The 24,176-nt window shown below is 38.4% G+C and overlaps 2 protein-coding genes and 1 long non-coding RNA gene across 4 annotated transcripts; 1 reads left to right on the plus strand and 2 right to left on the minus strand.

Moving 5' to 3' along the window:
- Positions 1–984: 984 nt before the first annotated feature.
- Positions 985–5,878, minus strand: ube2al (ubiquitin conjugating enzyme E2 A, like). 2 transcript variants are annotated; one of them, XM_040148576.1, is made up of 6 exons: positions 5,526–5,878; positions 3,627–3,707; positions 3,473–3,498; positions 2,842–2,931; positions 2,667–2,755; positions 985–1,797 (listed from the first exon to the last, which is right to left on the minus strand). In XM_040148576.1, exons 1-6 carry the CDS (start codon positions 5,567–5,569, stop codon positions 1,669–1,671), a joined length of 459 nt encoding a protein of 152 aa, XP_040004510.1. In that variant the 5' UTR covers positions 5,570–5,878; the 3' UTR covers positions 985–1,668. The 2 variants fall into 2 exon arrangements, with proteins under 2 accessions (XP_040004510.1, XP_040004511.1); XM_040148577.1 differs by lacking the exon at positions 5,526–5,878 and adding an exon at positions 4,998–5,100.
- A 68-nt stretch (positions 5,879–5,946) lies between these two features.
- LOC120801497 lies at positions 5,947–10,177 on the plus strand. Its single transcript, XR_005709107.1, has 3 exons — positions 5,947–6,052; positions 6,883–6,927; positions 10,069–10,177. It is a non-coding gene; the product is annotated as an uncharacterized LOC120801497 (long non-coding RNA).
- ankrd10b (ankyrin repeat domain 10b) lies at positions 6,413–23,969 on the minus strand. Its single transcript, XM_040148567.1, has 6 exons — positions 22,941–23,969; positions 21,863–22,015; positions 20,699–20,790; positions 10,804–11,069; positions 10,174–10,281; positions 6,413–7,047 (listed from the first exon to the last, which is right to left on the minus strand). The coding sequence occupies exons 1-6, from the start codon at positions 23,136–23,138 to the stop codon at positions 6,815–6,817; spliced, it is 1,050 nt and encodes a 349-aa protein (XP_040004501.1). The 5' UTR covers positions 23,139–23,969; the 3' UTR covers positions 6,413–6,814.
- Between the last annotated feature and the right edge of the window lie 207 nt (positions 23,970–24,176).

Consider the following 24,176-nt stretch of genomic DNA (forward strand, 5'->3'; position numbering starts at 1 on the left):
ACCTGTAGCAAACACTATCACTGCTGCTAGTTATAGTAGCTAGGAGGCTCAAACATTCATAAGTGTCAGTTTTAGCAAAGTTTAATTAATCATTTTTAACTGGCTAATCCATCCATTATCTACCACTTATCTGGGCCCAGTTTGCATGAATTTGATTAATTGTATCAATAAAAATTGTTATACATTGCTGGAAAGTACTGGAGAAATGTGATACAATATAAATAATTCTTGGCCATACTATCCCTATTGGTTTTCCATCATACATCAATACTTTGGACAGTATGATCGTGAAAAACTGGTATTAAATAACACTCTGATGTATTAAAAATTCTTAGTCTTGCGTTTAATGTGAACCCTGCATGAACCATGATTCAAGTACTTAGCTTCTGAGTAGTCTTTAGTATGAAATTCTGTATTTGCAGGCTGAGGAGGTTATTTCATATTAAAATGAACTTTGAAGGATACCCACTTGATTTGTCCACAAGACTGCTGAAGTCTCATTAACTTTTGCTGAATTTAATACTGCATTTTTACACAGGAAAGACACATCACATCACTTTGGTCAGTATATTCTGCACGAACAATTAAAGCAAAGAAAAAAAAACAAACATATGGGCCAGAGAAGACATATTGATGCTGTTGCAGGACGTTAAGTGAAAACATCAGCAGTCCAACAGCAGATCTTAACCCTAAAAGAATATTGTCATGTATGATAACCGTGTCCTTATATCAAGGATTTCACTCCCATGTTACACCACAAAGGTTCGGTGCCGTTATTTAATGGACAGATGACTAAATTTGTATACAAAACCACAGCTTACCTCATGGGCTAATTGATATGAAGGTCTTCTCGGAACATCGGTTTCACATAAACCGAGAGGCAGCATGAGTATTGACTCCTATCAAAGCAAGAAAAGTAGTTTTTTAGATCTAATATTGAAATACCAGTTAGTTTAAAAAAAAAAAAAACCTACCACACAAGGATGAATTTGCCTTTTTTATTTACAAGTGCTGAAAAAAATGACATGGGAGACAACCAGTGCAAAATCTGTACATAAATTCAGTTGCGGGTTTCTTATATACATGAGTACTGAACAGGAACGTGAATACACTCTTACTGTCATGCATGTAACAGAGTTCACAACACAGCAAAAGACATGGTGTAAAGATGTCTGATTTAGTTGAAGTCCATGATGCTCAGGCTGCTCATTCTCCCAAGGAAAGGTGGGGTAATCACACTGGAGCTCAGAGAAACTGCCTTGTGAAGACAAACTTAACAGATCGGGGGCACAACAGAAGAGGACCCAGACTTAACTGATACACCCTCCAAGACATTTAGCATAATTAGTCATGGGGAGTTACTACAGCAAGTTAGAACACACCAGAATTTTTGGGTAATGGCCAACAAGTCCATATTGACAAAACATCAAGGCAAGATTCAGCACATTTCCCCTGATGGACTGGAAAAGAGGGGGTAGTATAGAAAAAATAAATCCCTCCTGGCAGGTAAAGAAAAAAAAAAAACATTCTATGAAGGGAAGTTGAAGGTAAAGTGCATAAAAGCTTAAAATCAAAAAGGTTGGGGGCCCAAAAATTAAGAGGTGCTCCACTAAAACTTGCAGCACACACAGCTTTACAATGGAGAGAGCAGCTATCAGGATTGTCAGGTCAACTGTCTCTCCAGCTTTGTTCTACGATGGCAGACACACGCTTCTCGTACTCCCGCTTGTTCTCCTGGTAGAGCTGGGCTGCCTGACTGTTGGCTGGACTGTTGGGGTTTGGTTCATCAAGCAGAGACTGCGGAAAAGAAGATAAAATACTGTAACTATGGCTTCAGGTTCATTACGCAATAACAACAGAATGTTCCAGCTTCTCACCTGTCTTTTGCAATCATTAAAATCTGGTCAAAGTCTGACTTTGTGAGTTCTATTTTCAAAATTATGCAGCAAAGGATTTTTTACTGTATCATTATTATTATTACTACAAAATTAATAAATGGTAGATGAATATAAAGATACACAGAATAATATATGTACAACAGTCTCTCCATCTCAGCAGGTTTTTACACCATACTACAGTTTCAATGAGTGGTTTATTGTAACATACATTTTGATAATTTATTTATCACTATGATTTTTTTTTTTTTTAAACAAATCCAAAATTCTAGCTTCTCAAATCCTTAGTTTCCTTAGTCTTTAAAATTTTGAAATTGTTGAGTTTTGGGCTGTTAGTTTGACAAGTCATTTGAAGACATCACTGAGAGCTTTGGGAAACTGTCATGGACATTTTTACAATTTTCTGACATTTTATAGACCAAATGATTAATTGATTAATCAAGAATAAACAAATAAATCAGTAATGAGTATAATGTCTAGCTGCAGCCCTACGCCTTAGCATCAAGTTGAAAATCTCACTGTATTTGCAAACATTTACATCAGCATAGGTTTGCAAATATAGCATTTTCCCTTTCTCATTAAAAAACAGCTCATTGTGTACAATTTTTTCTGACTATTATTGCAAAAAATTATTCAGTTAGGGATTTCTAGTCTAATAACAGTAATTTTAAGTGCAATTCTTTTTCTGTTTAATGTCACTATAAAGTAAATATCTTTTTTTTTCACTTATTGATATAAAAGAAAGTAAAACAAGGTATTGACACTTCTTACCTGGATAGATGTAAGAATAGAAGATACATCATAGGTGGGACTCCAACGATTCTGTAGGATGTCCAAACATATACTGCCATCTGCATAGACTGTGGATAAAACACAGTTACACACTGCCCACAACAATCACCAACATTTCAAAGTGCCAGTATACTGTGTAAGTCAATATTCTTACCGTTTGGATGAAACATCTTTGACACAAATCGTACTGTGGGGGGTTTGTTGGGGTATTCTTCTGTGAACTCTACAATTAGTTTAAAAGTACCTGTGACAAAAACAAAAGAAAAAACAATACTTATGAGCAATTAAACCGGACTATCTGGTTCAGGTGAGGAGTATTTCAAGGCAGAAAAAATGTGATGGAGCAGTGACCCATTCTAACCTGAACAAAAATCCTCCCCTACCAACATGAAAAGTTGTATATTACGGGTTTAACAATTACTGCTAAACTAGATCTTTAAAAGCAGAAAGAAAAAGCTGTTTGGCTATATACAGGATGGTACTAAAATATTTTATTAGTTTGCAAACTTAGTTGATCGTAACATAAGGTACAACAATGTGTTTCCTATTATTTAACTTTCATGCTGAGTTTTATGAGATACACTGAATTACATTTTAAGACAAGTACACAACAGAAAAACAAATGATGAGTGGGTTGTTTGGCTACTGGCATCTATGTAAACATATTATAGACAGGGGGTTTGGATGTGGTTAAGTTATTATGTTAGATGTGTTTTGCGTGTGATGCAGAGACATTATGTCTTACAAAACAAAATAATAAGTCAGGAACACAGTGGGCTACTTACCATCCTCAAAGGGAGTTCCTTCAGGGCTGTGAGGTTAAAGAAGAAGAAAAAAAAAAAAAAAAGGTATTTTGTCATTAATTTCACACTTCACACACAAACTCACAAGATTTCTACTATTGTCCATGCACATTATGGCTGTGTATCAATGTCTTACCCAAATATGACTGCATTCCACACCATGATGTTGTTTTCAGATGGGGCACCACTAACACCAGCTGGAGGATCCTCTTGTAGCCTTCATAACAAAAATTTAAGAAAAAATGTTATAACAGGACCTCTAAACTATAATTTACTAACAGGAAACTAGGTTTATTTGGCCAGACATTAGAGTCAGGTGAATCCCATAATGGAATGGCCTCTTTAAACATTTAGCCACAGCCAAATTTAATATTTCAAATAAACATGACTTTACCAGTTTACATGGCTGGTAGCAGGAAAAGTGGACTTCTGGCTAGAGTAAACAGACTTAATTGCCACATTAGAAGATTATCTTGATTACTTTCTCAACTTGGTTGAGCCATTTACACATTTAACCCAGCTCATGTTTAGCATTTTTATCATTGTAAATCAATAGTACACACCACGAATCATATAAATATAGGTACTGTTGCTTACTATTATCTACTATGTAACATTTTAAAGATTAATCATCTGAGATTTAAAGCTTAAGGTCTCAGATATGTAATTAGATTATGTCATGTTTTTATGATTAACTTTGCCCAACAATCAAAATGTAAGTATTAGGTATTTAAGTAAGAGAAAAGAGACTCTCATCATACTAACCACAGCTAAATAGAACACCTTTATTAACGGTCAGAACTAAAACTTTAAACTCTTACACCCTTTGCAACACATATTGACCTAGCTCTGATACTGTCAATTGCAAACTGTCCCCTTTATTCTGCATAAAAATATGTTTGGATTCAGGAGCTTGTGGAAGGTTTCAATACCTCACCAAGAAACACTTGGTAAGCTATTGGGTATGAACTCATAAAGTATGAACTCAAAACTCAGTTCTAAATTACAATAATTTTCCACATTCCCACATACTGGCTTACACCAGAGGTAGTGTCTACATGGCTGCGCTCCACACCACTCTCAATACTTGGAAAGACCTGTCCAAATTCCTGCAGGTCGGAGTCCTGTCCGAACTTCAAATACAAAAGCTAATACGGAATCTGATGCTGCCGACATGAAAACGTGTTTGAAGACCATGAAGTAACCAGGCTCATTTAAATTTAGATTTAGATATGGAAGAATGTTTTTGCTCATAGCGGCGCAGCTAGCTTTTTAATTAAAAATAAACCCCCTTTTCCGTGGACAAAATGTTTTGTTACTGTTAGAAGAACAAGACGGGATGATGCCTTGATGCCGACTTTAGAAAATACATCCCGAGTATATACTATGGCTTCCGCTATGGCTTTATGTTGCTTTTCTCGCGCTCAACACAATGAGGATAATACCTTGTGATATTAAACCTTTGTTTCAAAGTGAATCTGCCCATAGTCAGCTCCCTCACACCTACCAAACTTTGATTTTTTGGTTAACATAAGTGAGGACCGTGCGAATTTCCCACAGCTAACGTTAATGCCGGTTAGTAACGTTAAGTATCAAACGATAATGATAAAGAAACTGCTGTGTTACATTAAGTTTAATTAACTGTGTTTTGAGCAAGGGTAAAATGGCCAACCAGTCACTTGTCAACGACGTTTAAATGCTAGCTGGTTTAAATAGTTAGCTAGCAGCCGTAAACGGTAACAGTATCCCTACTCGACTAACCTGCGAGTTAGCACCGTTAGCTTCTAGCTACGGGCTTCTACTAAATGAACGTTATTTCACTTAAATGTTTCAGATTCGTAATAAAACAAGATAACAACATAGTATTTGCGTTAAGACTATAATTTACTGTTGGGGCAGTGCATCAATAGGTTTAAAGTTAAAAAAAAAAAAGCACAGGCTAGCTATCTCAGCTAATGTAAGCTAAGCTAACAGTAGCTGTTTTTGACAAATCATTGCTAACGAACATCATCGGCATAATTTCTGATCAACTCACCGTTTAAAATCTCTCATAAGTCTCCTTCTGGCCGGGGTTGACATGGTTTAACTTATGAAACACGTACTGACAGGACCGATATATTAACAGGATCTTATTTCATTAACAAGCTATGCCGTATTTTAAGGCTATTTGACACTTCAACACCAGCCCGACTGTTTCTCTCGACAATCCTGACTGCCAGGTTAGCCCAGCTAGGTTTACTGGGCGATACCAAATCATGGGAGGCGAGAGAGATGTGCAAGTGCCACGTTATACAAAAAAAAATAATGTACGGGAATATCAGTACAAGCCTACGGTTTAGCTGTCAGAACATGTTGTGGGAATGGATTTATTTATACACCATTAAGATACATGTAAGCACTACGTTGTTTTATTTAACGGCATTAGTCCCCCCCTCCCCTCTTCCCGTTGAGGGCGTCGTCTGTCACGGGGCGTGGTCACAGTGACGTGTTGTTTGTGCAGCGAGGCTGTGATGAAGGTCGCTCCCGGTGACAGGGTACACCGCCACAGCTGTGACCCTACACGTGAGTGTGGAGTGGGGTAGCCTCGCCGGCACGCTGGATAAAATGGACTTAAACACACATCGACTAATGCACTTGGTCCTATGTGCACATATTGAGCCCTAATTAAAATTGCTTTGTCTCTCTTGGGTAAAAAGTAGAGCCCAGCGCGTGAAGCAGAGAAAGTTTTAAGAGTTGGCGTTTGGAAGTATCTTAAATACTATGATTTCTTATGCAGCCAACAGAATAGATACATATTATTAATTATTGGTATAAGGCATCTTTGCCAGGATAAGGATTTATTTCGAAAGTTGTCCGTACATATGAAGCAGTCAAAAATAAAGAATGATCAAGCTTTAACTTTTGCAAACTTTTTTTTTTTAATTATTAATGAGTAACATAGGATGCACTTGCCTTGTTTTTATTAATATGTAGCGGGGGAAGTCAACCCGCTTCTAGCTGAGACAGAAAACAAAATTTAAGTATTGGCACTGGTTCAATACAGATGCCCATTTTAGTGTATATCAGAACACGGCTATTTACAGCTTAATTAAACAAATACTTTCTCTCGAAGGACACTGACAAAAATCCACTACTTAATCAATTTTATCAGTTACACATTTCAGATCCACCCACTACAATGGGCCTGCCCTTTACAACAACAAATAATAAACAAATCAGTGAATAACTGTACCACTCAATGGCTTTAAGGCAAATGAATGCTTATTTAGGTTGACATGAGATTCCGGAAAAAAATGACAGCCTGTCAACTAGATCCTTTGTACTTTAAGATCCATGGTAAAGAAGCATGGTGCTGAAGAGGGCATGGTCATACAATTGCTCTTCTTTCACAGACTTCTGGTGCTCCACCTGGCTGCCTGCAGTGCTGTTGGTCTCAGGTGAGTCACTGTAGGTGTGTTGGTCGTGGAGGATTTCTGCTGCTGGGTCATACCCAAATGGAAGCTGTGGTTGATTGTAACCATTTGAGGAAAGATCCTCACACTTTCTCTCACCTGCCACTGGAATTGAGACGAATAGTCAAAGGGCAGATATGGGCAGGTCCACAATTATTTGGCCACATTTAAGTAAGTAAGTGGCACGATTTTGCCTTTGGACGCCACCACAATGGCTTTGAAACGAAGCCATCAAGATGTGATTGAAGTGTAGACTTTCAGCTTTAACTCAAGGGGTTTAACAAGAATATCAAATTAACCGTTTAGGAATTACAGCCATTGTTATACATAGTCCTTCATTTTCAGAGGTTCAAAAGTAATTGGAAAAAACCTACATGATTATAAATCTAAAGGATTATTTTTTAATACCTGGATGATAATCCTCTGCAGTCAATGACTGCCTGAAGTCTGGAACCCAGGGACATCAACAAATGCTGAGTTTCCTCCCTTGAGATGCTTTGCCAGGCCTTTACTGCAGCCGACTTCAGTTGCTGCTCGTTTGTGGGTCTTTCTGCCCTCCGTTTTGTCTTCAGTAAGTGAAAAGCAGGCTCAGTTGGGTTAAGGTCATGTGACTGACTTGGCCATTGAAGAGTATTCCATTTCTTTGCCTTGAGAAGCTTGTGTGTTGTTTTTCGCAGTATGTTTTGGGCCATTATCCATCTGTACCGTGAAGCACTCTCCCATCAGTTTTGCAGCATTTGACTGAATCTGAGCAGATAATAGAGCCCTATATGCTCGAAACCCCTTGAATTAAGGCTGGAAGTCTACACTTCAATCACATCTTGATGACTTCACTTCAAATACATTGTGTTGGTGTACAGAGGCAAAATACAATACGAGGCAGGAAAAGCAAATAATTTTTTTTTTTTTTTTTAATTAAAAAACCCTAGTGGATTGATTTTGTTTTGCACAAGTATCAACGGGGTGCTCATTATGAACAGCTAGCTACAAAAAGTTTAGAAGTCATTCATGATCACATTTCAACATGCTAGAAATTAAATTTCTTCTAACCCTTTGAATTACAAATAAAAAAGTTGATCAGTGAGTCTTATGTAATCAACAGGTATTGACCCAACACCTTGTTTTAAATAGGTCACATCCTGATCTGTGGTAGCTTTGTCTTACAGTTAGTGCTGTATGACACAGTGACCTAGTTCTCTTTCCACAGTGGCATTTAAGCTTTTGCACTAAATCCAAAAGATCTTAAATCTTGCAGACGTGTTGGCGTGCCATAATTCAAGACCCCTCACAACGAGCAGAGGTGATTTAAATTAGAGACGCTTAGTCTAGTGAAATTATTTTCATGTTTATAACCCTTCCTTTATTGCAGGACTTGGGAGATGCATGAGAATACATCAAGGAAACAAAGGCCACCACAGTCACGTTTATAAAATTTATCAACATTTAATGATATCACACAATCAAGTACAAAGCCAAACCTGCTCACCACTAAGCACTGAATGCTCCAAATTGAATGACTATACACTCGAACCTCCTGGCATGTAAAACAAAATCATCAGACACCACCTTTAACGTAAAATAGTACTACAAAATACAGAAAGAAATTCCCTTACTACTAGCTATAAAAGTTGAAAATAATGTACATTAAAGTTACTGATCTAACTATTCAATACAACTCAAGAAATAAGGCTTTTTGCAAAGTGTAGAAATCCATGCAAAATCTTTCTTGAGCAGTACTATTTATTCGTAACTACTGACTGTAAAATGGCCAAATACCAATTACAAATTCAGACTGGGTATTATTATATAACACACAGATGTGCAAGCCCTGCTAGTTGCTTAAAAAAACTTCACTAAACAAACTCAAAGTTAACATTCACCATACTTGAGAATCAATAAAGCACGGGGCCAAAATGAACAGAAAGGAAGTGCAGAGTAGCAACAAAATTCCTGCCCCATTGACCACTACATCTTAGTACATGTCATCTACAAACTACCAAAAAAGCTGCACGGTGAACGGTTTATACTTTACAAGCTACATTCATTTTGGGATATGCTTTGGCATAAGGTAATTGTTGAATATAAAACAGCATCAGTTAATGCATGGTGGCAGTTAATATCAGGAGACTTCTTCTTAGTGTATATTAAAGAGTGCTTAGGCACAGATCAACTTTTACATAAAATTCTTTATCAAATGTTTAAAATCAAGAATACGTGATTTATTAAACTGGGGAACAAAACTACAGAAAAACCATCCAATCAACATTTAGATATTACATTTCATGTATATACTAATGACACTCTTTTGGAGCCATCTCTCTTAGTAGACTTGTAAAGAAACATTACACTTTTTCTAACCTGTTACACGAGCATATAACAGCTTTGGACAGTCCAAAACAAAGTAAATTAGTCAAAAACCGATGCTACTGAAATTCAGACGTTTCCTGCACAAGGCCAATGACAACAGCTTCAGGTTGCCAGTAATGCCGCCTCATTTCCTACACTATAAATGGACAATGCATACTTTGAGAAGCAACAAGTAAGACTGATGTGAAATGTGACCAAGACTCCTTTTTTCCATTAAGCCAGTATGACCTATATTTGCACTGATGATGCAACCGTGTCGAGGGGAATGCCAATAATTTGGTGTTATTTAGGATGTTGTTGTATAAATTGTGCAAAACAAAACTCATCTTTTTATTATAAACCTAACCAATAAGGATTACACATCAATTATCTGTAGAACGAGACAGATGCATTAAATATAACTGTAAAACAAAGAAAACGTAATACTTTTATCCATCCCAGTATAATCAGCTACATGGAAAAGTAGAAAATACAGCACACACACTGCTATACATCATCTGCTATACATTTGTCAAAGTAGTTTTCTTTCATTTCATTTAGCTTATCATCAAATCAAATGTTTTCTATTATCCATTTATTATGCCAAAAAAAAATAAAAAATAAAAAATTGCCAAGCGATAAAAAGATACACTGCACAAATGGAACATTAGAGTGTGTCACCCTACACACAAGCCATCTACAGATAGGCATAAGAGTTGGTGCAGCGACAAGGGGTCTGCATCGATGCCACAGTGATGACCTCCAGCTCTTTAATTGCAGGGCTCGACCTGTCCTGTCTCCCCTGGTCCTCACACTGATCCATGGGCCCCGACCCATGAGGTGGTGCAAACCCATTTAGCCCAAATGCAAAGGGTTCTGGCCCACCTGAGGTTACAGTTGCTGCCAACTCCATGCTCATGCTCTCCATCTGGGTCTCTCCAGCACCACCCAGTGGCCCATTCCCATTCAGCATTACTGTTGGCATGCCCAGACCTTGGAGAGAGAGATACATACAAAAATAAACTATGACTGATATCTGAAAAGAACTTCGATTTCAACTTTCATTTTCTTGAAACACACCAAAACTACAATGAACCACTAGGCCACAACAGCTTACAGTAGAAATCAAAATTATGCAGTTTTTTGTCTACATCCATTTCTACTGACTCAAATAAAAAAATTCTGCTGCTTACAGTCAATTTCTAATGTTAAAATAAGGTAATCAGACTTAAAGTCTACATAGAGGATGATGAACATACATTTTATACCAGCTTAGCCTTTTATATGAAGTTACAGACACAAAGCCCAAATTGAGCAGTCCTGTCTGTTCCTTCAAAATACTGTGTGTTTGTCTTATGAATATACAGAATGTTCAGTCATTTTGATAAGCATTACAGGGTGTGTAGAAGTGTAAGCTAATAGTACACGTTCAAGCTTTCAAAGAAACTTGCAAAGACATTAAAATCCACTATTAAAACTATACTAAAATCAGAGTTGACTAGCTTAGTGACCTACCGTTAGGTCTAGCCTTCTTCACTGGGTTTGCTTCCATGCAATCGAACGACCGCTTTCTGTTGGGCACACCATTTAAGAAGCTGCGTCCCTGGATGGTGGGGTGAGCATGGCCCCCATTCTGGGTCATGCCATTCAGAAAAGACCCGTTATGGGACTGAGCCATGTTTTGTTGGAAGTTCTGGGCATTGGAGAGAATCTCAGCACACTCCTGGAATCCCTGGGCGTGGGCCAGGTCAGCAGCAGTCAGCCCACTGGCATTCCTCATACTGCACAATGGGAAGAGGGAGTGTTAGAAACACGCACTGTACGTTTGATTTACACAAATAAATAAACAAAATAAGACGCCCAAGCGCACACACGCAGGCACACACATAGACTCATTAAGCAATTATTCACACACAGACAGACACACAGATGTATAGAAATACCCTGCGCTGCTCTACCCCCTCACATCCTCTTCGTCATCTTCGTGAGAGATGACGACTGATCCCTTTTGGATCATTTGGATCTTCCATAGAACTTAACTCTTGAAACTGTTTCCAAATAATTAGGGAAACGTGTCTGCTGCAAAAGGACATGATTAAGACATCTGCAAGTATGCACCAGTTAGTTTTAATGAGTACCTGAAACGATCTGACAAACTGGACAGCACGATTGAATCCAAAGGAGATCATTTCTGCAGGTGATGTCAAGAGCTAGACAAATGCGACACCATGGAGGATTTTGCAAAGGGTTGACGGTTGGTGTCATCTCATATTTCCACCGGTGATACTGCTCAAGGATTTCTGCAATCCTGCATCGAAATTCCAGGCAATGGTTTTGACATTTACCAAATTTTCACTGCATAAAGACAGCAAGTGCACCTGTGCATCTGAATGTATGATGTATATGAAGACATTGTGTTTAAGGTGGAAGGGTTACAATGGCAAATAATATGTATTCCTGAACAAAAGCGACGCAACAGAGCCTGGCAAATCAAGATTGTAGAATTCTTCCAAGCAGGTACAAGATTCAGAAGTTCTTGAATCAAAGGAGGCCAGGATGCAACAGATTTACGTCTCCAGAGGAAACACCACTGAATGAGTGGTTATTAGGGAAAATAACAAAGAAACAAAGAAACAGAAAAAACAAATGCAACCTTCAAGCATCAGAAATCCAGTCATCTTCTCCTGAGAAGGTGGAACTATCAAGGCCTAGTCTTCATCTTGTTTCAAGAAAAATGAGCGAGACAATGCAAAATAAGACAAACAGCTGTACTACTGTCAGAGGCATGTGTTCAACCATTCGTAACTCAAATTACCGTGCAGATACAGTTGTGTTAATCATATCCAGTTGCAGCAGGAATTAGGGGATTTTCTGAGTGCAACAATGAATGAGCAAACAGTGCCGTGTCATCGGTTCTCAATGTTCAGATTTGTACATTGTACTATAGTATGGAAGCAATTTCACTGGACAATAAAACCATAACAAATTACTACAACTGTCATTGCAATTAAAAATACTATGTAAGTATAAACTCTCATCTGTATGTTGGTGTGGCAGTTATTAAATAAATGTACTACTAGATACGAAACAGTCTATTTTCTACTGCTGCTGTGAAATTAACATGCAGGAACACGTCTGCCAGGCAGCCCTTGAGAAGGACATAGAAAATATCCCACTAACCAATAGATGCCTGTGAGCTTAATGATGAGATTTTCCCTCCTCTCCATTGGCCAGTTACAAAACAATACTGTACTTGTTCTGAGCCTAAATGTCATCACACTGCAAAATTAGTTTTCAAAGCAACCGGCCATCTCTTTGCCAAAGATTTGGGACTCCTGGCCCATATCCAAGCTTTTGATTACAGTTAAAAATGTGAAGAAAAAATAACTTCTCCATCAGTTGACTATTTTAAAAACATAAAAATACACTAGAGAACAAGTAACGCCCATCTGGAGTGACTAAAATGGTTTACTTGGTGGGTGCTTTAAGAACCACGGGAACTAACACTATGTTTTATTCTATTCAATCTCATTTAACTATATTCTTTTAGGTTGCTGAAACCATATGAAATTGACTTCCACACACCGAGACAGCATTTTAGATACACTGTTTCTGTTTGGTCATTCATCTTGTTTAGTACTTTTTCTTTCTCTGCATTTTTCTCTAGACAGTTGTGCAAAAAAGAAACATTTCAAGAACTAGTACACATGAAAAACATTTTTTAATGAATTCAACATTTAAAAAAAAAAAAACTAAAAAAAAAAAAGACTAAAAAAATGTATATTTATATCACACAATAAGTTTTTCCACATTACCCGTCCCCTCCAAAATTAACGCTTCCAAGGGACTTTTCCAATAGAATACATTTATACTGAAAACCATTCTGTAATAAGGTAGATGGTTTGGTCTCACGCCAAGGAATAGAAATTCTACTGTTTAAATGTCATTCGCTGCCATTTTTAACCCTCAGTCAATTCAACAATTTAGTATTTAAAAACCCAAATGTCTCACTGTTTGAACAGAAATAGTTCCCTGGGCAAAGTATGGACCAGAGAGGGACCAGTAAATACAAACATTATCCTAAGCCAAATCTGTTTTAAGGAATTTGCTGTATTATTTTATCCTTTTACTTTCAGGTACATTTCTTATAATTCTCTCCAAGTTAAATGCTACACAAAGTGTTTGTTGTACATATTATCCAGAGGAAGTCCAATGGTTAAGTGTTGAACCTCTGGAGCCACATGTGTGCTGACCTCAGATCAAATCCCACCACAACCTTTCTGTCTCTCCAACTCATGCTTAATCTCAGTTTTCCAACACTCAGAAATTTGATACTGAATGTGATTATTAAGTCGCCCCTCATGTTTCTTGACAAATTAGCCATTGTACAAACTCCTATAAATCTTATTGCAGTCTAGCCAATTTTCAAGTGCTGTAATGTTACAACAGCAGATGCTATGGAACGTTTTTTTTGTGTTTTGGATACACAAAAAGGCAAGACAGAATCTAAAATAAGATCCAAAGTGTCCATGAGTGTCTGAACTGCCTCAAATAAGTGACTTGCTCAAATCAAATGAAGATTTGTGAATAAATGATGTTTCTAGATAATCCACATGTTGCATCTCAGTGCATCACTTCAGTAAATCCCTAAGTTTCTCTTTTTACTTCCAACATTAATTTGTTCCTTCGCCCACTTTCGCAATTAATTTTTCTTTGACCTTCCTTTAAATTTAATTATTGGATGACCCCTGAATAAATGAAACACAATAATCCATTATAATAAAGATTTCAAAAAGTTATTCCTTTAGTGAGACCTGACATCTACAGTATGCGCTGATCCAACAAAATGGATAACTGTGGATAACACTAATTAACCCAGGTTTAGTATGAAAATTTAAAAAGGAAGCGTTAATTCTTTGTAAATGCCTGGTATGCTTTGCTTTTCCGTCCTATGCACACAATATGTATCTTCTCTAACTATCGTCTAACCTTCCAGAGGCAGCCTATGATCATGCTACATGTTGACATGGGACTCACGTGATTAAACCTGTCCATATAAAAGGGTTCCTATGGTTAGTTCACAAAATCAAAAACAAATCATAAAATAAAAACAAAAGACTAGATACAGGAACAATCATGGATAATAAGCAAAGCATGCAGGTCTAAAACTTTAGTTTTGATTCATAAAAACCTAGCATTAAAACCAATCACCGCAAGAAATACCTCAACAGTTTGCCAGTGTGTAGATAGGAAGCGATAGTGAGAACACTCAATGCCACAACAGTGCGGCTATCCCAGGGAACGGGGCAGACTCAGCAGTGTCTATTCTCCCCCTTTCTAGGATTACTTGAAAAAACCAAGTCATTTCCAATTCAATGGCTGCAAAACATTAAGACGTACGGTTCTGTTTCTGTTAACAGTATAGAAAACTTTTTTTTTGTAACTTATTGTCACTTTCATAAAGGAAAAGGTGACAAAAGATTAGATGTCAAAACAGACTATGATACTGTATAGGGTTAATACTGTGACATACAAAATAAAACATTTCTGTGTATAAAGTAAAATATTTGGTACAGTGACATGACAGTGAATAACCATTGCAACAGGATGAGTGTTAGCATTAAACAGTTAATAGTTCAGTACATGATCCTATGCAAATCTAACCCATCTCACTCAGCTGCTCTATGCCTCTGCACTACTCTCATCGCCGGCAGCCTTTAAACACTCGCCTACCTGCTGCTAGCTTTCTAATGGACCACCTTAACACTTTGAGGCTCATGACAAATAAAAAAAAATAAAAAATAAAAAAAAACTTTAATGACAAAAGCTTGATTTTACAAAATCTCGATATTTGAGGGGAGTTCAGGAAATTATTTATGTTTTTAATATCGAAGATTGTTTGAACTGATCTAGATTACATTTAGAGGTGGACCCTATGGAAGATATCAAAATTTTCAGAGCCTTGTTTAGACAGTATTTTCACAACTTTTATTAAATATTGGGGATTAGTATTTCAATCCACAAGGTAAAAGAGTTTTTGTCCCATTAAGACCATTGGCTTTTAATTGTTTTATGTTTTGTGTCGGAAGAATATCCTTTCAGGTATGTAAGCTCTTACAGTGTAACAGATTTAATTTAGATACAAGAACCAGAAAAAACGATTTCAACATGAGAATTTTGTCACATGCGGATTATATGGAGAGGTGATGAGAGGAAGTGGACAAATGAGACAAGTTTTTTCATTAAGGGTGGGTAAGACCACAAGACTCTTCCAGTCCAGATGTAATACTGTTGTCCCAGTGGAAATTTGTACTCACTATCTAATGGGACAAAGATATGCATCACATGAGGATGACGACACTTCTCTCGTCTGTCATTCAACAACATTAATCCCTCTGTCCAGAACCAGGGCTTTGCAGTGGAAGAGTATGCAAGAAAATGAGCGAATGAAGATGGTTGGGCCATAGGAACCGGGAACATGTGGTCCACTGAAGGATGGACCTCAAGTGGTCCCCCCCCCCAAAAAAAACTCCAATTCTGCATGGCCAACGTTTCATGTAAATGTATAAAAGCGGGTGAAAAGTTTATTTCATATTTTAGACGAAGTGCATTAAAATATTTCAAAACAGATGAGTTCTCAGGCACCTAATACCAACACGCCCACAGTCAGCCATCAGGTGCTGTTGGCCGATAAATTGATCCTCTGGGGCCAGTAGTTTTGTGGTGTGTCCAGTGCCACAGTCAGCCTTTATCAGCAGCTGTTCAGCCAACTGAGTGTGTTGAATCAGTACCAGTGGCAGATGGTGAGAGATGGTTGACTAGCTGTTCCACCTAATGAATCAGAGATGAATCCATTTAGAGCAATTTCTCCTCACTTCAACTCCGCCTTTTTTTCCTTCCATACGCTATGGGATGAATATGCCAATGCAAAGAAGAGCAGGAAAAATCCCAGCAGTAAAGTGTTCTGAAACATATTCCAAGGACATAGAAGATATAAGGTGGCATGAGTTGGTGCAAAGTGTTTAAACGGAAGAGCAGAAGACGAAGGTCCTTTACACAAGAATCCACACAAAGGAAATCAACAAGGTGAACAGAGAATTTCAAGCAAAGAAAAATCTGTGATGACGACAAGGATTGAAATAGTAGTTACACAAAGTGCAGTGTCCGTATCATCAATGTGATGCAGCAAATTCTGCTTGTATGAAGCAATAAATATAGTAACACCACTGTTAAAAGGTTATATTTGGATTTTAATTTGAAACCGTGCCCAATAATGTTGACGCATGAGTCATGTCGGTGGCTCTGCAAGTTTAAATAAAAGAAAAAAATTATTATACCACACTCAATGGATCTACAACCCTAAAAGGGGATACTTCACTGGGGTTTATCTTCGGAAATACTGAAGTAAAAAGACTCCATTAGAGTGTATGTGTGCGTTTGTCATTGAGTCTGTCACAGTATAAGCCGGAAAGCTTTTTGCCTGGCATTCATCCACATCACTTGCAGAGAGAAGAACTTGGCCAAAAGAAGCCTCATTTCCTTTGTAGCTGTAGTTATTATAATGTAACGGATTCCACTGTAGACTGTTCGTTGTCGTCTGAATTCTGCTGTGGAGGGCAGCGCAGAAATTTGGAAAATGGGGTGGTTGTAACTGTCGAGAGAGGATAGAAACCACCACACACGTATGGCCAGCAATATGAAAGAGATCTTCCAAGGAAAACTGAGAGCATGTAGGTGTCCACTGAAATGTTCGTTACCTCGAAAAAGGACATTCCTAAAATCTGATCCAGGTTTTAACCTGAAATGAAGGAAAGACTCACCAGGAAAAAAATATACATTCAAAATATTCATGATGCCGAAATAAAATGTTTTTATAATGTATATTGCTGATCTGCTGAAATATTATGGCAATTCAAAAATGGGCTATAACATCTGAAAAGGTAAATCTACAACCCTGATTATGTTCGATTACCTACTGAATTTTCTGCATGTCTTGCATTTATGCTTCTACTAAAAAATTAAAAACGGATAGTAATTAGACGTGCATTTAGGATTGTAATTGGTTATGTGAAAACAGCAATTTATTAACTCTTTCATTATTATTTTTTATTTAATAATTATTTAAAAAAAAGTTTTTTTCAAAACCACAATATTCCTTACTGTGCTCCACAGCATATTTTACATCACACAACCAATAAAATATTAATTTTCGAAATGGCACATGTATTAATTTCAGTGGTGTGTTTGTATATTAATAAACTCTTCATTTGATGTTAATTTGAAAAAAGCACCAAGAATATTTGGCTTTAAAATGTTTTTAGGCTTTGGGTAATTTTTTTAATGTTTAATTTTTCTTTGTTTTTTATCTTGTGAATAGGATAATAAGACACAAATTTAACATTATTAGCATACATTTGACACCAGTTAAATTTTGAACTAAGATATAAAGTTATTTTGTCATGAGCCTCGTTCCCACCTGTGTTGCCCTAGTTTCCCTCCCAGTTGTGCCCCACTACATTTCTGTGTCATACCTAAAAAGTTATTTGATAATAAACTGAACTAAATACAATATCTGTAATCTGCAGGGGAAAAAAATGACATCATTTTCATCATAAACAGTTCTCATCAGCTGATACCCAAATGCACATTACATGATGTCAACAAGAAATAAGGCATTTATTAAAACACGTCTGCACAAAGGCATCACATTTAATTTGCTGAAACAGCCAAAGCAACCAGGGGTTCCATGTGCTATGGAAAATTAAGTTTCAACTAAGAGTCACTAAATCACCCCGGTCTCAAAGTCTGATTTGACTGACTCAGATACCAGTGTCAACCTTCATCCAAAAAAAACTATTTTTTTTTTTGCAATTCTTTCATTTTTACTTGGAGTCCGTGCTCCTTAGGGGACATGTAGTCTCTGAAACTATGAGGAAGAGATTACACATTTGTGTTTCAACAATCCTTAAAAAGGTGCGTTGGCATTAGTCACATTCCTTTTTGAAACCAGAGGTAACTAGAGGCCTTAGTACTAGTGTCAGATTTTATTAAATATTGCCAAATACAAATGCTTTTCCCCTCATACTAACATGTGCCTAATAACTCAAACGCAGTCATTATTTCACTACGGCATATCTGGGTAATTTTCTTTTCACAAACAATATCTGATGAGCGCATTTTTATTTGACCACATAATGATCATTTTCTCTGCTGTCAGTATAAAAATATACAAAAAGCTACACACAATTAACTTTGCATCTGTAAATTCCCTGGTTGTTTTGGGTTTCTCTACGTCAATTGGATCAGAAAGAAAAGGCATAAAGCTTGTTGCAAAGAATGAAACTGCCAGTAAAGCATTAACAGTTGAGAAGGAAAAACTGGTCAATCTACCATCTAAACTGGTAAATCTATCTTTAAGATATGCTGCAACTTTTAATGTCTTAGCATTTCTGCATTAAAAGACCTACTTATACAACCTTCTTACACTAGCTAAACTGAAAACACACATTAATTAAACTATGAGTACAAGTAAAAAGCAGCACAAAAAGTAATGTTTACACACTTGTATAAAATATGATTCTGGCAATAGCTTTATTAAGTGCTTAGTTTATTGAGCTGACTGACTTACAAGACCTTAATAAACCTAAATAATAACTATGTTCTATTAAGGCATGCAAGGCAAAAAAAAAAGGAGATACACAATCACATGTAATTGTTTTACCTCCCTGCAGGTCTTGGATCTAAATTTAGGTAAAAGGGAAAAATGGGGTGTGTCTCTTGTCTTTGTTCGTGCCTCAGTTGCACGAACAATAACAAAGTATTTTTCTATAAATGGAATAATCCTGGCAAAGCACAAAAGCAGCTGCCAACAGTAAATGTATGGCTGAGCATTACAACTGAGGCAGATTATTCATCCAAATCCTAAAATGCCACAACGGAACAGGGTGGTCTGGGCTGGTTAAATTCATAATGTAACATTTATTATCTTATTTATTATCATATTAACTTATTTTTATATCATTGTATTATACCAAGACCATTTGTTGTATGCTTTAAGGCAAATTACACATTCTAAAAAAAGGTAAGAAAAGCAAAAACAGTCTCGACAAAACTAGGAAATCTTGTTTGTGTGAAGTCTCCTAAGTATGTCAAGTATGAAACCAGTTTTGTATGATCTATACAGTTTCATTCTATGCAACAGAAATAGAATCTTTTCTTCCTGACAGTACAAAGGGCTTCAGAAAAAGAGGTAATGTGCATTTGGTCATCCAGTCAAGCTGTGTATGTAAGACACTATCCAAAACAAATGTTAACAAAGAAAACCACACTCTAGATTTAACAAAGATCATGCAGTATGGCCTACTAGGCTAAAAACAGTTTATCAACCTTTACATTAAGTTGTCCTCATGTTTAAATGATAATTGTGCTGGATTTACAGGTGTTGGTTAAGATCAAAGGCCCCGTGCCAAGTTTAATTATTGAATTTTATTAAAATGCGGCTCTTCCTCAAATCACAAAGGTAATATAAAAGGTGTCTGCTGAAAATAAATGAAAGGAACTTGCGAATCATTCTCTATGAACCCAATATGTCTGTAGCTAATATTATTACAGAGGACAACTTAATGGGAATTGTTGGAATGATAAACAACAATTTCAAGGATTAACAAAATGTGTCACATTTTCAAGGGATCACCATCAATTCTTTTCCTACATGACAACGCATCTCGTGATCATACTGTTTTGAGCTGAAGTGGTTGCACGATCAACAATGTTTATTTTGTCTTTTAACAACATTTTACCATTCTGCAACAGAAACTGTCACAAGCCAATTAAAACAAAACTTTTTGGTTGAGATTCCTTGCTATTTAATAAAATGCATCACCATCAGCTTATTCCTTAAAAGATGCTGGGAGATGTAAAGGTATTTTCAGGAATTTTCTTCTTTTGTACAATCTTACCACCAGAAGAAGCCTATTGCAGAAGGGCGAGGTGGTGCTTATTGCATGGATCTTTAAAAGACTCATTCTGTACTTGTTTTCAGTGATGTATAGCATACAGCTTACATTTATTTATGGTTAAGGTACCATATATTAGAGCAGCTTCCTTGTGGCTGGGTATGTGTGAGAGAGCCATTGTATCAAAAATGTAATGTTCAAAATTACTTAAAAGCTTATATTTGTTTAATCTCGTTCAGTTCTTGTTCAAATGTGCTCAGATCTGTGGAGTTAATTTGCAGCTTCTCAGACTCTCTTATTTGCAACATTTTGGAATCCGCATATAAAACCAGAATTTAAATTTCATCACTGCTCTGATTTGAGTTTGGTGGTGATCCCTTGTAAAGGTGTAACTGAGTAGTTGGACAGTACAGAGGAGAAAGAAATGTGGACACAGGACTGATCACAGGACTTACTCAGCTTTCGCTCCCTGAATCAAGAGAGCGTTGATACACTCCAGACTGCCCGCTCGAGCAGCCTTGTGGATGGGCGTCTCGCCCACATAGTCCTGGGTGATGACAAAAGGCTGCAGTTACACACACAGAAAAGCATGACTATGTTGCGCACAGGAACAGTAGGAGCCAAAACCCTTCTGTTTCGTACACTAAATATATACATGATTAAGTGTTTGATCCGATATACCTTCCCTTACTGCCTCCTTTAACATTTCCAAGGCTAGAAAACAGACTCCAGGAACGATCACAGGGTGTAACTCTGCAGGGCAGAGCCTGAACTTTTCACCCAGACTTCACCACCAACCACACACACTTACAGTTACACATTAGTAGGAGTGCAGATGGAAGAGGAGAGGAAAAAAAAAAAATGAAAAAAAAAAAAAAAAAAAACATACACCGAGAAGGCTGTGTCTAACCACAGTGAAATGTGGGCCGTGCCCACACACTACGCTGTTCTAATGTCAAAACAAAGCCAGGTCAATATATTATAAATCCAAAAGTGGAAAGCTCACAGAGCCTAGAATTTCGGTATTAATGTCAACATATGCTAAGCAAATTCAAACTCAATTGTTAAGAATGTGTTTCATGATGACGACAACACTTTATGTCACTGTGACCTACTAATCTGATTTCTCTCAACAGTGCAGCGCAGAATAAAATATAGCCCCAGAGCCCGAGTCTGTGCATGAAAACACATGAGGCGGCAAAGACGTGATGTGTAAGAAGCACCGCAGTCACAGAAAATGTGACAGACACACACAATCTGAATATAGGTCAAGTGGAGAGGCAAGCAGTAACAATACCCTGTGAGGGTCGTGACCCCACGTTAGAATGATCCTCTTTGATGGGATCAGTCGGAGCTCAACCTCTCAAACAGCTCTGCTCTTTTTACTCACACATTTGTACCTCTGCTTCTACTCATTTTAATCTTTTTGATGTAAATGCAATTTGCTGTTAAATGTTGGATCACATGTAAATTTGTACTGTGCTGTTTTCCTTGTGCCCTAGTCAGTATACTTTGTGAAAGATGCTGGGTGATTTTCAAAGCACCAAACTCAGCTATTCAATACTCTGGTGCACTGTACAGTGTGGAGGCATGTGTTGAGTGTGCATCTGACTTCATACCTGTCTGTTAATATCTGCACCAGCTTGGAGTAGCCATAACAAGCACTCAGGGTGGCCCCCAAATGCAGCAATGTGAGTGGGCGTCTGTGCAAACCTGGAGGTCACCGCATTCACACCAGAGCCCACCTGAACCAGACGCATCACACACTCCAACTGTGTAGAGACAAGGGCAATGCATAGCAAGTCAGACAAATTGTGAAAGTGGGGCAGTGATTCATTCATTGCTTTTCGAAGACGGCGCTGGGCAGGTACGGACAAGTAGAGCACAGTGGCTTTAAAGGAGGCAAAACTCAATACTATACTCAGTCACTCAGCCTCAGTTTCTAAAGGTCTTGCTTTGGGCATGCATCCAGTTTCCGTGCAAACTGTAGGCCTGCCCTTTCTAAAAGGTGTAGTTAGTGTAAAACAGATCTCACCACAAGCACGAGTCGGTGTTTAGGAGAGGTTCAATAAAGAGTTCGTTAGAAATTAATCATTAGGGTGAAAAGTTGACTCGTAAGGGGCTTTCAAAACAGCCACGTTTTCAATAACAAGCTTACAGAAGTCCATGGAAAATGAGTTAACTGATCATTACTTCAACTCTGTGCTCATATACCACCGGTGGTACTAAATTATGTTAAGGTTAAGTGTTCAGTAACACCAGTTACGTTCTGGTTAAGTTAACCAGCGTTAGTTAGGCTAACTACCGTTAATGGGTCTCGTAACGTTGCTGTTTCTTTGTCAACGTCTCATCTCACGGCCATTAGGTTCATGTTTTAATGTTAATGTTTTCCCGCTCGACGTATGCTTTTTGCACGCTGTACCTTGCTTATGTATCTTACATATTATACATCCGAGTGTGTTTTATAAAAGTAAATCCGTTTGCTGGAGGGCAGCGCCAGTTTTAACGCTAATAGCCCATTGTCTGCCTCCAGTTAACGATGGCTGCTGTTTGGTCTCATCAGCTAACAGTTAACATCAGGAAATGGCCGAGACGAGGCTCATGTCGGAGAGCGCTGGCGCCCATTCTGGACACGGCTCCGCCAAATTGTTCACCAGCGAAAACCGGGTCCGTCGAAACACTAAGCCGGGGAGCTACCTTTCCGAAATGAGCGGCCCAGTGTATAGGCGTCCAGCCGTAGAAGGTGTCCTCCACGGTGAGGTCAGCCGGGTTTGAAGTGCACTGAAGGAGGGCGCACAAGGCGCCGACATCCCCATCCCTGCATGCCCGATGGAGAGGGAAGCGGCTGTTTAAGACCTCCTCGCTCGAGAATCCAGACTCCACTCCCACCGACATGGTTACAAAAACGGAGCGAAATGGTCAACGGCAAGCTGGCTACTTGTGGACGGACGACGAGGCGAGTGGCCGACGTTTGATTCCGGTCGCCGACGGTGTGCCCGTGTACCATGGACACACGCCGCTCTGGCTGATGTGTCTTTCTGCCTGACAACACAAAGCGGACGGGCCAGAGCACGCGCCGGAGTGAAACTTGAGAAACGCCGAGCGAGCCGCAAACTCCGGACTGGACGCCCCAGTCCGCCTCCTCCCTCCGGTTGGCGCTCGCCCGGAAAGGAACGACCGAGCTATTTTTCTACTGGTAATTTTTTTTTTTTAATGCGAGTTCGATACGAATCGAGTTTACCATGGCACCCACTGCCTCCACGAAAGGGCCACCCCGGCAACAACCCTCGCCTTCTCAAGCCCACTCGACTTTTATATACTACCAAACACACTCCGCCAGACATACGAGTGAAAGCATTACGGCCCCAAGTGGTGTTTTTAAAAACTCCCCCTGAGTACTGCGAGTCAAAGTGTAGCGAGCTGTAGGCAGGATCGGATTCAGAAAAACTCGATTGATCGCTGCAGGGAAACTGCTCCGTTGCAGCTGCTCAAACACTCAGTCAAAGGAAGTAAATAAGTTAAGAGTAAAAACTGATATAAATGTTAATAATTATAAAGACACAGTGAGTGAATAGAAAAATGTACAAATACAACTGTGTGCCAAAAGGTGCAAAGTAAATGAACCGTGATGTGCAAATGCAAACTGAATGGTAATTGTAACGTGGGTCGGCAGTACATTAACAGTAGTTTAACTGCAGAGTGCTGACGGAGGTGTGCAGAAAGAGAAGGAATTGTATAACTGGGTGGCCACAGGAAAGAAAGAGCTCCTGTGGCGCTCGGGGGGAGCACATTAGTCCTCCTGAGTCTCTGGCCCGAGGTGCTCCCCTGGCTAAGACCACACGCAGACCCATCGAACATGGTGCCACAGACGTCGAAGGACCGGGGTCTCTGCAGAAAAAACACAGAGTCGACCCCTGGCCCCTTCATGCGGAG

Source organism: Xiphias gladius, chromosome 16 (genome assembly GCF_016859285.1).
Source record: "Xiphias gladius isolate SHS-SW01 ecotype Sanya breed wild chromosome 16, ASM1685928v1, whole genome shotgun sequence".
Taxonomy (NCBI): Eukaryota; Metazoa; Chordata; class Actinopteri; order Istiophoriformes; family Xiphiidae; genus Xiphias; species Xiphias gladius.